General features: G+C 37.6%; 1 protein-coding gene across 1 annotated transcript in view; it reads right to left on the reverse strand.

Annotated features, from left to right (window-relative positions):
* Nucleotides 1-15041, reverse strand: part of LOC149188659 (UDP-glucuronic acid decarboxylase 1-like) — a 136040-nt gene extending 120999 nt beyond the window's left edge. The window contains 3 exon segments of the mRNA XM_089410034.1: nucleotides 12026-12105; nucleotides 12466-12612; nucleotides 13639-15041. Of these exon segments, the coding sequence (XP_089266160.1) occupies nucleotides 12026-12105; nucleotides 12466-12612; nucleotides 13639-14230 (819 nt within the window). The 5' untranslated portion in view covers nucleotides 14231-15041.
* Nucleotides 15042-15418: the final 377 nt, after the last annotated feature.

Genomic DNA, 15418 nt, shown 5'->3' on the forward strand with positions numbered 1-15418 from the left:
CTCTGTTTCTGCTCGCCACCATACAAGCTATATCATTGTGTGAAATTTTATAGCAGCCCTCTACTTTGATATTAATATTATTCACAAGGTTAGGCATTACAGTGTTACATCTATTTCATACATTGGTCCTCCAAATTAAAACAAAACCCCCAAAACAATTATCTTAGATGCTCTGGCATGATAGCTGACCATTATCATCTCAGAGATACAATAGATCCGAAACTAAGCAGCTTCCTCTGCTCATCACTAGCATTGAGGCTTCCTATGCACGATTGTTTAGGAGTCTGGATGTCATAGTGCGAACGCACAAGATCCCTTCCATCGGAATGCTCACCTAGACCATGAGGAAGAACCAAGTAATGCTGGATGTCGACAAGTACATAGACCACCAGTGATGACTTGTAGCTCAGCACAGAGAACATGCAGAAGTATATCGGTGGTCCAACCACACTCAAGACAATGTTGTGCATGCTTCAGGATGAGCTAGACAGAGGTTTCAAAACCATATACCCGAAAGCCATGGAGGCAAGAGTCCACTTCGACAAAGACGTCACCAAATTGTACGAGGACACAATAGCGTAGTACCAAGCTTGGTATCAGTTTGTCACCGAAGACCATTGCAAGAAGGTTACCGAGTTGGTCTTTCCCCAAGACCCCGAGTGATGTTGTTTGTCTTGTCAGGCTAACTCAAGCCTTTTTTGTCCCACTTGGGTATATGTGAAAATTGTATTATTGCAAATATATTGTAAGTGAAATTCCAAGTGTCATTAGTGGAATGTTAACAGTCACTATGTAATGTGAAAAGTCATGAGGATAGTCCAAGACTCAAAGGGGAATGTCAAGGGTCACCCCACCCTTTGTTATATATAGAACCTTATAACTCATAGTAGAGGCTTTTGGGAGCCAAGCGAAGGCTTGGAGAGTATTGTGACGAGCCTTGGCTTCTCCATAGTGCAGAGCGAGTACATCTCTTTGGAAGAGCAGACAGTGTGACTGTAATGTTCCACTATTGGGGCTAGTGGTTGCCAATGGTGTATGTATGGATGGAACTTTCACTTAATAATATATAACAAAGCCAGCACGTTTTCATGCATATGTTGTTATTGTAGTTGGACTATTCTGGTTGCTTTAGCAATATATGTTATTTAACTTACGCATTTGTGTATGAACTATTTTGTATGCAATTGTATGAATCTTGTTGCAAACGTGTTGTTGGTTTAACCCATCACTTTGGATTGTGGACTATTCTGCTTTCCAACTTGTGATGTCATTCAGCTTGTGTGTTCTTTTCAGGCTGCGTACTATTACAGGCTTCTAAGGGACACACTTCCTTTTCCCCTCTGTGTGTTAGAACCCCCATGCATCTCACTTGACTCGCTGCAAGGTCACACACTTGCTTCCGACAAAGATATCACACTTACCTTTGCGCGCTATCGCAATCAAGGCATTGCTTTACTACCCACTATTGGGACTCCTACTCCAAACGATCTGAGGTTTAGTTGGGACTTCTTACCAGGGATATCCCCTGACTTGTTGGCGGGTCCAACACCATCAACAGCTTCCTAGACTTGTTTGGTCAGACCATGGTCAGACCATGGTCAGTCCCTTTGGGTTCATCTCTAGCTCCTTTCATCCTGGATCGGATTGGAGGGCCTTGGAGAGGCTTATATGAGGACTCATGGTTTTAGAGGAACCTGCTTTTATAGAGGCGATCATTAGTGTATGGGCCAGTCCAACTCAACTCAAGGTACACCTAACTTTCCACATTGTTATGTGGCTATAGAGTCTATATGTGGCCTTGGCATTGGTGCAATATCCCTCAAACATTTCTCATACATGGCAATCTCACATTGACAACTTTTCATGTTTCCCGAGGAAAATCGCATTTCCTAATGCAAGTGGTCTCGAAAATTTAAAAAGTCAACTTGGTTTCATTTTGTTTAGCTTGATGAGAGGATGACATGCCATGTAAAAATTTGTTGACCAAATAAGACAGTCACAAGTTATAGCTAGTCAGAGGTGGTCAAATGAGTATAACAACTTTCCAAGTGGCAGAACAAGGTCGACATTGGAGAGTTTGAGGCATGCATTACGTTAGAAACAGTCTATAGAAGAAGAGGAACAAAACCCCAAGTCTCAAATTCCTCAAGACGTTAGAGAACCAGCACAAGGGCATGATGATGTGGACAAGATAGTGATGATGTGGCAACACTAGGTAGGATATGGAAAATTGAAGATATGCCCAAGTCAAATCAAGGCAGATTTCAACAAACCCATGTGTCAAAGTGGTCAAAATCATAAAGGTGTTGGTGATCTAGAGCACATGTGGCTAAGTCAAGTTTACTAAAGAGGAAAAGTCATTTGGAGTGGTTGTTTTGATAGTCAACTAACTATTTGAAGGGTCAAATTAGCCATTGGAGGTATCTTGTGTTGAAGAATGTAACTAGTGTCAGTCTTCATAATTGTACTTGAGTCATGATGTAATATATTTGTCAAAAGAAATTTTTATTATTAATTTGACTTATTAAAGCATGGGTTTCATGCTTGGGTCAAAAGTCAATAGGTCAAAGCACCCATTGAGTGCTCTAGGATTTTGTTGAGTCAAAGTCAAATTTAATTATGTAAACCCTTCTTGGGATCATTGTATTAAAGAAAGAAAATTATTTGAGTCATGTCAGCTCATTATACTAGCAGAAACCACTATATATACCCCAGTGAAGTCGACCCAAAGAGGCAGTAGTTAACAAGTTCGTATGGACTACAGTCAGCGAAATTACAGTACAAAAATTACAGTCAGTGAAGTTTTGATCATATACAGGACAGCAAAGTATTGGATCATGACATAAAGATACAATCAGCGAAGTTACAGTCAGCGAAGTTTTGATCATATACAGGACAATGAAGTATTGGAGCATGACATAAATTCAGGACTGAAATTCTCCACAATTACAGAGGTCGAAATTTTCTATCATTGCAGGGCCAAAGTTAAATTGCAGGATCAAAGTTTCTTCCTATAATTGCAGAAGCCAAAGTTGGTTAAAGAAGGACCGAAACTCTTATTCTTGAAGATCAGTATTGGAAGAAGATTACTTCAACTGAAAGGCTGACTTGATGGATGGAGAGAGGTTTAGGTCAAGAGTCTTGGTTGTCTCACTGTGATTTGAATCTACTGAAGGAAGAGTTCTTGATTGGGTTTTCCCTACCTAGGGGTTTTTCCCTGGCTGAGTGCCTACATCCTGTGTCCCTTGTGATTTTTATTGTTTGGCATTTATCTTGATGAAAAGAAAAATATAAATAAGTAAAAGAAGAACTAACAAGCATATAAAAATATTCACAAGTAAATGTCAAGATCTAAGAGAAATATAATGCCCTAGATTTCTCAACATGATATCAGAGCTAAGGACATCAGTATGAGGATATTAGAACAAATTCTAGGCACATTGATAAGCCCTAATTCCAGTGACTAGGCCACAGACATGAATTAAGGAGGACAAAGAAATTTCATGAATATAACAACTCTGTTTTAAAGGACCGAAGTGCTAGATCGATTGTCCATTCAAGGTTGAGTCCCTTGAAAGAAAAAGCGCAGTCCTGGGCATAGATTCTATGATCTGAAATCACCATTGAAGTCTGAACACTGTGTCACTTCAGGGTTCCGAAAATTGCAAAAGTCTGTACATACTTAAGGGTAACTAAAAGTAGTGCTTGAAGCCAGCGAAGTAAAGAGTATAGGCTGAAGTTACTGCTACTACAAGAAGAAGTTGAGAACATGTACTATATACAATAGAAATAAGGCAGTCTTGTAACTTATATACATATATACACAAAGAACCGAAAAGTGGAAGTAAGGCCGACCTTGGAAGCACAGTCATCCTGAGCACATGTATACAACTCGAATTCTGGACAGTTAGAACAACTTTTGAAGCCTCCTCAATGGTTGTCAACAATTGTTCTAAAGCAAAGAAATACAACAGTGGTTATCATTTGAAGGTCATCCTTTGAAGAAGTTACTAACATCTAGGAGAAGTTGTAATAATGATTAGCATCTCTAAGCCATAAGAAGGAATAGTCTCCCAGATAGAAAATCTCTTTGATTGTCCTATAGCAATCAGTGATAAAAGGAGCAACAACATATTATCTCTGAAGTTCTAAAGCAAGAAAAGCAAACTACAATAGAAAATCCTATCAGAAGTTGGGTAGAGCAAGGAATCCCTGTTTGAAGTCTTCACTCTTGAAGAGCAAGTTAGAAGAGCATGGCATCCAATAGCAGGCCTTATAGCACCTTCTATGATCATGGAAAACAGAGGTACATTATTGTGAGGTATGTATAATATATTTAAGAATCTAACTTGAGATGTTTAGGATTAGCTGCTTATATGATTCTAAGGTTCGAAAGTTGTTGATATTGGTATTAATGTCTAAGACTGTAAATCCTAGATGGCACATGAAAACCTTAGTCATATAGAAACCCTAACCCTAATCACTCATTACTCTTGACTTCTAGGGTTTGTAGGTAATCTAGGATGTAGGATAAACCCTAGTATTGATTGAAAAAGAGGATAACTTGATTCTTACTAAATCTAGGGTTTGTAATTGGAAACCCTAGGATTCCATCCTCCATTGTTCTATGGAAACCCTAGATTGTCAAATTAATATCATGCTTTTAGTATCTCATATTTTGCTTGGTTGTAGTTATTGCAGATATAAAGATTATGGCTAAATTCAGAAGGAGCACTTCAAGGTTTGTTAAAGAACAATTCAAGGTATGTCTTAAACTACAAGTTTTGTCACAAAGTTCTCTTCATAAAAAAAAGGTATGTTCATTCTCTTTTAAAATTTGCTTTACATTACTAACATCGTTATGTCTAGGGTTTTGAATCTTAAAGATTCTTGTTAGGGTGATTAATCATTAGATTGAATCTACCCTCATCATATTATCTTTTGCTACTTTATTTATGAAACCCTAACCTTTAGGGTTCACTGTAAAACCCTAACCTAAGGGTATGTCGATGAAACCCTAGTCTACTTAGGGTTTGCACAATGAAATCCTTGCTTAAGATATGTTAACAATAATGTTGAAACCCTAGTCCTCTTAGGGTTGTTAGTAAAGAACCAATTCTTGTAATGTTTAGGGTTTTGATATTGATATAACAAAGTCCTAGTCTTTTAGGGTTTGTTGTTGTCCTTAAACCGAAACCTTAGATCATTAAGACTGTGATAAGTTAGGGTTTGTTGCTAATAAGTCAAACCCTAGATTCTTAGGGTTTGGTGAATTAGGGTTTATAAGCAAGACCCTTGGAATGAAACTCTAAATGTATTCTTCCGCTCAATCGAAACCCTAGCTTGATCAAGATTGTTGTGTATCTATTGATGTTTGTTTCTAGGGTTTACCTAAGTAAGTATTAATATAAGTTTCAATGATGAAACCTCAGATATGCATATGCTAGTAAGATAACTTGATTATCAATGCATCTAAGGTTTATAACAAAAACCCTAGCAAGTAATTGAAGTCTAGAATGTACAAAATATGAGTCTCATGCTAATTATGAACCTAACTAGGCTTAGGTATTTAATGTCTAAAAGCATGAATGAGTTGATGTTTTCATTGTAATGACATAGTTAACTTCATGCTTTTGTATATCTGTTTGTGTTTGTACTTGCTATTAAAGTTTTGCGGGTACATAATCTTCAATGATGTTGAAGATGTTCGTAAGTAAAGATGACTTGATAATATTGATAAGCATGATGAAGGAAGTTATGATGATCACGATGACCTTGATACCATAACGAGGAATGAAGTCGTGAAAGATTCTCTAATGTTATAAAAAGAGGAAATGGTTGATCTCCCTAAGTTGAGAGGGAGCCTAGATAAAAGAAAGGGTACATCTCCCCAGTTGAGAGGGAGGCCATACTATGATAGTCATGATGAACACCTTGAAGAAAGAATGAAATCAGAGAATGAATGAAAGTACTACAAATACATTTGCAATGTATTAAGGATATCGTGGTGCTGCTGAAGAAATGAAAGAAGAAAAACTTTCAAATAGTTGAATATGAATAACTTAATATAAGTGGCATCAGGATGATTGAGGACCCCGAAGGTTTGTGTTTACTTATATATATTGGAAAGTTTATTACTGATTGGGGTTGTGTTTGTACATGTAAATCTCACCACAAGAAAGATGAACTACATGGAAGCATGCTTGGACAAATGGATATATTTGTTTAGTTTATAGGGAGAGATGAAGCATCTAATGGCAGATGCTTGGGAGGACATATGGTCGGCCTATGTGTTGATGTCTAGATCCTGAAGAGGGAGGGTGGCGTTGGTCATGGAGCTCCGACCTTGGATACGCACCTAGATCCCTGGGTTGATGGTTAACAAGTAAGCCTGATGGTACCTAGAGTAGCTGAAAGCTTGAGTCCAACTTAATCCCACCCGGATAGATTACCCTGGTCAGTTATCTAGTTCGCAACACTGAGTGTGCTATAACTCTTCATAGTTCATTTCATTTTGAGATCTTCCAAATGTATGTAATTATGAATAGCTCTCTAGTTAAGAGGGAGTGTTGAAAAATGTAACTAGTGTCGGTATTCATAATTGTACTTGAGTCATGATGTAATATATTTGTCAAAAGAAACTTTTATTATTATTAATTTGACTTATTAAAGCATGGGTTTCATGCTTGGGTCAAAAGTCAATAGGTCAAAGCACCTATTGAGTGCTCTAGGATTTTGTTGAGTCAAAGTCAAATTTAATTATGTCAAGTTGTAAACCCTTCTTGGGATCGTTGCATTAAACTAAAAGAAAATTATTTGAGTCATGTTAACTCCTCCACCATCAAGTCGACCTCCAGTTCTTCGAATTTGGATTAAATTTCAAGTCGGCTTCTCCTACTAAGTCATGTCGGCTCATTATACTAGTGGAAACCACTATATATAACCCAGTGAAGTCAAACCAAAGAGGCGGTAGTTAACAAGTTCATATGGACTACAGCCAGTGAAATTACTGAAGTTACAGTCAGTAAAGTTTTGATCATATATAGGACAGCGAAGTATTGGAGCATGACAAAAAGATACAATCAGTGAAGTTACATTCAACGAAGTTTTGATCATATACAGGACAACAAAGTATTGAAGCAAGACATAAATTCAGGATCGAAATTCTCCACAATTACAGAGGTCGAAATTTTCTATCATTGCAGGACCAAAGTTTCTTCCTATAATTGTAGAAGCCAAAGTTGGTTAAAAAGGAACCGAAACTCTTACTCTTGAAAATCAGTATTGGAAGAAGATTACTTCAACTAAAAGGCTGACTTGATGGATGGAGAGAGGTTTAGGTCAAGAGTCTTGGTTGTCTCACTGTGATTTGAATCTAATGAAGGAAGAGTTCTTGACTAGATTTTGCCCTAGCTGAGTGCCTACATCCTGTGTCCCTTGTGATTTTTATTGTTTGGCATTTATCTTGATGAAAAGAAAAATATAAATAAGTAAAATAAGAACTAACAAGCATATAAAAATATTCACAAGTAAATGTCAAGATCTAAGAGAAATATAATGCCCTAGATTACTCAACATCTTGGACCGAGAAGTTAAGGGAAGGACCGTCCACTAGCCATTATGAAGTCAAAGAATCAACTCAAGGACCAAATCAAACCACCTCAAGACCAAGTTGACTATTGAACTATTTTGGACAAAGTCAAGTTTCCTCAATGATGTTGGGAGGGGACATTGAGCTACTTATGGTTGTTATTATTCATCATTTACTCATTTGAACCAAAAGCAAAGGGAATCTCAAAACAAATTGGGCTCTATGAACTAATTTGATCCCTTAGTGGATAAAATTATTCTTGGCATGTAGTATTTTACAAAATTATTGTCTCTGACATGTGGATGACTAGTAAAAAATATTTTCTAGGGGAATCCAACTAGCCGTTAGCTAGCCTTCATCTAGCCATTAGGAAAAAATTCTAAAAGGCTAGCTTCCCCTCTAGCAAAGGTTGTTGTTGTCTTGTGAGATTAATGCCATTAATAAAAGAACTTCATTGGCAAACCTGTGTAATATTTTTGTATTGTGTGAGTTGATTCTTGTTACCCACCAAAAGTGGGTGACCCTTGGGAGAAACTTTTCTCATATTCATCTCTTCCAGTCGGCAGCCAACAGCCCCTGAGAGCCACTTTGTAGCAAATGCGACGTGCCACTCATATCTCCACCATCTACATCAGTCATATGTTTCCTTGCCCATTTGTCAAGAGCACATGTTAGAAGGTGGACTTATGATCAAAAGGCACTTTATGCATTACGCAATCAGGTGTTTATGCTTGTTTGTATTTGGGCATTTTGGTATGGATTATGGGGCGACTTCGAAGAAAGAAGGGTCTTGGCCATAGTCGTGTTCCCTCACCTTAAATGGGGAGTTAACAACTCATTAGGGCATCAACCATTTAGTATATACCACACGAATAACATCGACCATCTAGTACTTACAAACTTACCAGGTTTTAAACAAATCATAGGAAGTAGACAATGATATAGGTCGTAGGTGTTCCAACTCCTCTTTGCAAAAGAAGCATTCACAACCTACGAAAGTACCCACCAAACGTAGCCATTGTTGGGTAGAGCCTTAGTAAATAGTCAACATCTTTAACTTAAAGCTACAGTCATATCATTCATTATTTCACTATGTACCAATCCTAATAGCTCCTCCCCAACACTAACAAAAGCCATTTCCTAGGCCCTTCAACACCATTTAATTACCTAGTTGCACGAGGTACTACCAGATGATCTTACTCTTACTAATCTAGTCTCTGTGTAGAGAGATGAAAAAAATTTGCAGACTTTTTGCCTCATATGATAAGGGAAGCATATTTTATCTACTTCAGGATTCCCAATGTCAATGATTAATCTAAACACGATGTGGATATAATAGTCTAGGAATTTATATTTTCTTTTACAAGCATGCAATCTCATCAATGTAGAAATTTCCAGTGTACAGCAATTAATGCAAATCTGAAATTTCACCCAATTTGCTTCAGGTTTCCAGATCTCATCACTATGAACTTTCAGCATTAAGGCTGATCCGAAACATTCAAATGCAGCAACAAATACTTCACTTTACTTCAACCCAAATCACTTGGCAGTCCAAGAGAATAAATACCATGCAAGTGGACTTCAATGCCAACAAAGTACAACACTTAGGGCACACTTTTCAAAGCATATAACAGATCTGAAATAACTTTATTAGAGAAAAAAATCTTGTCTTATATCTTCATAGTGTGTGTTAAATCACTTGACAATTTCGGCAGTATAATATGTCAAATCAGTATTGCTACCACTTAGATATTCATAAGATACTAAGTATTGGTTTTAAAGGAGGGTGTTTCTTGTCTTTGATGGATGATCTTGTCTTCAATAGACCCTTCTACATATCTTGATGCATAATCTTCCATTGAGAACACTTCAGAGGCATTTTCACATCCCCGAGGCAGTAGTTAACTGTTGCATATTTGAAGGCATGAAGAAGACATCCTAGCACATAAGCACATAGTTCAAGATTAAGGAGGAAAGTCAAGTTTCAAGGAACATTCCCGACTAGAAGCATCTAGAGCAACCCAATTGACCAAGAGAAAAACATTTTCAAGAGGAACACCCAACATGGAAGTGCCTTTACCTTCAACCTTGAGGGTTTCTATTGTTAATTTGAGAAATTGCTAGAAGAATCCTCTTGGTGCTACGAGTAAGAAAAGACACATGAAGTCTCACGAAGTTTCTCATTATGTATCTAAGTGCCTAGAAGAGACTAGTACCTTCAACCTTGAGGATTTCTATTGTTAATTTGAGAAATTGCTAGAAGAATCCTCTTGGTGCTACAAGTAAGAAAAGACACATGAAGTCTCATGAAGTTTCTCATTATGTATCTAAAACTAACAAGGGGAGCACCTTAGTTCAGGGAGACTTCTAGATCTTCCTATGTATATATTATTATATTTCTTGAAGGGGGATCCATAACCTTCTAGAGAATTCTCTTGAGGAGAAGAGGGAGCCATAACTTTCTAGAGAATTCTATATTACAAAATTATTGTAGAAAAAGCCTATAAAAGGAACCATTACCCTCACTTGAAAGGTGTGTTTTCATCATAGAGAAATCCATAGACCATTAGGCTAGAAGTCAAAGATATCTTCGTAGATTTGGAGCTTCAGTGTTGGCATATTCAGGGTTGCCATCTTGCACTGTAAAGCTGTTGTTCTGTAATTGTATTTTTTGCTTCCATTGCGGAAAATATTTCAGCCGTTGTGGCATCTATTAACCAGCAAAGGATGGCTGAAAGGGTGCCCTGTTCATCCTCCTAAAGCATGCTCCAAGGAGGAGATTGGACATATTAATTCCAATACATTATGATTGACAAAAACTGTGTACAATGATGTCGTGAAACATGATTATGTGTATATCTCGTTCTACTATCTCTTTCCTACACCAATGAATGGAATTGACGCAATACATATATACATCAAACTACATACGGTAACATTCAAAACATCCAATGAGTAAATGGTATTAAAGATGAGCAAAGAAAGAAGAGATTCCCAATACGAAATGTGTAATCCCTCCAAAACTTGAGAGTCATACATGTTATTTCCACTTGCGGCATATTCTTACACTAGAATTTTCTTATCATGGTAACATTTCTTGCCATTTCTTTCTTCGGGAAGTTGCCCAATGCAATGAGCACACTCATCATATATCCCTTGCCTTTTATATATTCTTTTCCATTGCTTCTATTCCGGTACATCTAAATCCCCATTGATCCTTTGCCCCCACCTCACCTAAATCATAATGTTTGCAAACTCTTTCATGCACTTAATAAAATTCACAATTAAGTTAATGTGAGCTTGTCCATCTTCCAAATTCACAATTAAGTTAATGTGAGCTTGTCTTTAATTATGTTATCAATCACTTATCACATGAGGGAATAGTTGCTTTCAAGTATGTTTGTACCTTATGTTTCTACTCTTCATTGAAATTCTTAGGTAACTCTTAGTAGCTTTGTCCCACTAATGGAGTTTGAACTTCTACATATAGAAACTTAGCTCTTTTTTATCCTTTTGGCGAGTAACCTCAACTAACACCATTACAAATGTCGTTTACCTCAAGCTTCAGCAATTATTTGAAGATTCTCCATAACAGCTTTTCTCAATTGTATGTTAGCATCCATTTTCCTCCCCATTTGAACTTGATAGTCTAGGCCCTCTATATTGTAGTCACATTTAACAAAGGCATGCACTCATCTCTGCAACAAGTACTATGAAGGCATGAATGATCTTTTGCACCTGCTCAATTTGTTTTTACTTTTCTACTCACAATGTACTCATCCACCCTTGAGTCTTCACAAACAAAAATAAGCATTGGTGAACCAAGAGTCCAGAAAGGATTCTTACTACATTTCAGTCCCAACGTTTAGCTTCCTTACAATCCTTTTGAAGAATGCTGAAAACATTCTGATCCCCTTGAAGACTTCTGGACTTACAGACTTCCTGCTACAACCCCAGTTATTAGAGCTAGTGTAACAATAGAAATAGCAGTATGCATCTTTAATAGGCTAAAAAGGACAGTACGTATTCACAAGAAAGGACATTGATGTAAGAAAATTGGGCCAACCTAATGGCAAAAGCATGCTGCTGAAGAATATTAGACAGAACCAACCTTAATACTCTGTAATGTGAATTACTAGTGTCAGCATACATGAGAATACTAGGTCAACCAACATGGTTGTGGGAACAGTAATTACGCTCAAAACTATGAATGGATATTTTCTAATTCTCCTGCAAGGAAACTACTTGTGTACAGAAAACCAAGAACTATGAATAAGGCACATACAAATTATATATCTCACTTAGAACATGGAGATATGGAAAACAAAGTATCTGAGGATACATTTCTTTCAAGCAGGTAATATACATCCGAAAGATTATTTTCAGGTAGCAGCTAGAAACCCATTCACACTACAGAGATAAAGGAGTCGATACCTCCACATTGGCCCCCCGGTGATAGTCCATCGTCAAAGTCTCAGCTGTACGTTTGCCCTCATCATAACAGCTTCTAACACCTGAGCATAAATCCTCTTAGTAAAAATAGAAATATAAATGGTACAAGTGGACAAGGGATAATTAAAGCCTTAAACAGGAATACAGATGTTAGTTGTTGTAGGAACCAAAACTATGGGAATCACAGAAGTTACAATCAGGTCTGGGATTCCTGAAACGTTATAACCCATAAACATAGTTAACAATCGCATATCGTGCTCCTGGATGCTCCCATAATACATGACAGTACAAAGAAACAGTTAACCTGTACATTTTGTTTTATTTCTATGTATGTCTGTGAACTGAAAAAAGGCAAATACAGAACAAACAGAAAACTATAGAAGACACTATAGACCACACAAATGGAAGCAATCAATCCATACCTATAGGATTGACATTTCCCCAATATGTCTCCGTCTGTGGATGCTGGAGAGGATCCCCATATACCTCACTTGTACTGGTAAGCAAGAAGCGGGCTCCAATTCGTTTTGCCAGACCCAGCATGTTCAATGTCCCCATCACATTTGTCTTGTATAAAGAATATTAAGAAAAACTTCAAAAACTGGATAAAGTGAAAGAGAACAGCAAATTTAGGAACCCTCCCAGAACAAGACATCCTAAGATTCACTCCCAAGAATGGAATTGAATTGAATTATTATTAATGTCCAAAAGACCAGAAGTGCAGACAATGGGACTGCCAAAAAGATCCCATTATAAAGTATTATGGAGGAGTTGCCTAACACGAAGCTAATAGCTAAAAACTAGGCAATAACCCCACTCCAAAGGAGTTAACTGCCTAAAATTAGGTAATTTTCGTTTAAGATCCAAAGGCAAGGAGGATAATCTGTAGCCACACAACTCACATCCTTAATGTGGATCATTGTAAGTTGGTCACTGTCGGTAATCAAGGCAAAATATGAACATATCCTGCCAATATTATTGGAACCTATTATGTGTGCAATAGATGATTAAAGACGTGTGTGCAGGTGATAAATTCACCAAGATTTATCTCAGAACGACAAGTTGGGAAATTGGTGCAAACCGACCTTCTAACCTAAAAGCTCAGCCCATATCAAATCCATTTCTATGCAAATATTTCATAGGCATAGGTTGATCCGTTTACATAAGCATGGTAATATAGCAGATTAAGCAATTTATGGCATCGATGCAAAACGACTATAACAGTTGATACCAAAATAAGGAAAAATAATTTGATCTCCTGCACAGACATAAAAATTAAAGCCAACCAAAATAGCAAAAGATGCAGACAGGGCATTGGTTCAATAATGAGATCGAGAAAGTATGAGCTGGACCACCTCGGATCCATTCTCACTGTGGTCTGCCCGCCCATATGGCATGAGTTTCAAAGGAATGAGACCAGTTGCATGTCACCAGCAATTTTGCTAGAATAGCAACCCTTCAGACCTGGGAGCTAAGCCAAAGGATGTCCGCTGTTGCTTTAAGAACTCAATAAAAAAAAAAAAAACAAAACGACGGACATCAAGCAGAACTTCAAAATGCAGAGGAAGTCAAAACTTGCCTATAAGGTGTGGATATGATTGTCTTCACAGGATTGAACTTGTAGTGAACGGGAGACGCAGGGCATGCCAGATGGTAAATCTGATCGACCTCCAACAATATCGGCTCAACAACATCATGCCGAATGAGCTCGAAGCGAGGATTCTTGAAGTGATGCATAACATTCTCCTTTCTACCAGTGAAGAAATTATCGATAACAATCACATTGTCTCCCCTCTCCAGTAGCCTGTCAACCAGATGGCTGCCCACAAATCCTGCCCCCCCTGTTACAACTATTCTCAGAGGCTGCCTCTTCACACCACCCACGATCCTGGAAACAGTGGTTGTCTTCTGAACCCCAGAATTTCCCGCTCTGTTTGACAAAAATTTCTCGGCGCCACCTATATTTTTCCTTATGTCTCGTTTTGCAAGACTGGGCTGGAGAATGAAGATCGTAGAGGCTATCAACATACCCACCAAAACAAACAACCAACGCTGCTCTTTCAGGACATAGTGCATCGGTTTTGGCAGTGATTTAGGCTTCTCAGATTTGGGGGAATAGAGATCTGAATCTGCTGGGGCCTGGACTTCTTCGTCCCGGCGGTGATTCAGGCTTGATTGCTTGTGCATTTTGCTGATACTTCCCTACTGCGCACGATGAAAGACAATAAACCTAAAACAGAATTCTATACAAGATATCACAGTGATATGAGAAGCAGGTGAGAAGTCTTATTAACCATCGTCCCGATGGGGCCTTCTGTTGGTGGAATTGACAATTAAACACAAAAATGTTAAACCCACTTCATATGATAGGCAAGATTCTGCAAGTGTACACTTGGTTTTAGCTGGTCGAAAGTTCGAACCCAGCCCTATACCAAGGAAACAAAGACCCACAATTTAGTTCAAGGAGAACTTCGCACAAGACTCACTTACATTCTCACAGAAATCATGGATGAATCATCTGCCCATGAAATTTACAGCATGTGTCGCTTTCTTTGGCCCTTCGATACTCCTTTCACCTTAATAGTCAAGATCCTTCTGCTTTGACATTTACCTTAGAACCTCTCCTAAACCCCAATTTCACGCTACTTCAGTATATACTGTAACTGTATCATTTTGAATAGACGAAAACACGTAAAGCAACGCCCAATCAAGTTATCATTCGTTTATCTAGCCACTTCTCATGCGTGCTTCTGCCATTTTAGAAGAATGGTCTGTAAGGTGATACAGCAAACTTACGGTTCGGGCGTTTTAATCCAGGATCCGTCCCGCACAGATCGTGCAATCGCTCATCCCGTACTTGGAGCAACCCACATGAACAAAATTCGGGGAATAGTTTCTTCGCGCCATCACATGGCGTTGCATAGTTCTTTACTCTTACAAACCTGGCATCATGCTAATAGGCTGTACGGTTTGTGATGCTAACAACCATGTCACCAAACTAGTAGAGCGATCCAACAAAAGTTGGTGAGTGTCTGCAATTGCTTTTGTTAGGTCATGGTTATAATTTTTTATTAAAATTTTATTATCATAATTTTGGAAAAATAATATTTATTTGAAAAAGCAATGAGATTTATAATGATTTCTTTATCTTTTGTTCATTAAATAGCGGGCACATTTTTCATGGGTAGATTTTAAGTATGGTTTTTTGAAAATTTGGTGAAAACTTTTGTGGTTAAAGTTTAATCTGTATGGTTTAAATTAATTTTTTAATCATATATATATGGGTTATATATATATGGTTCAATAGAAAAATTTAGATTAATTTGATTATGAATTTTTTAAATTTGTGATTTCAATAAATTTTACTAAAATTTA

This window comes from Pinus tabuliformis, chromosome 3_1 (assembly GCF_031772625.1).
Source record: "Pinus tabuliformis cultivar Carrire ecotype Pingquan chromosome 3_1, CPIR1, whole genome shotgun sequence".
Taxonomy (NCBI): domain Eukaryota; kingdom Viridiplantae; phylum Streptophyta; class Pinopsida; order Pinales; family Pinaceae; genus Pinus; species Pinus tabuliformis.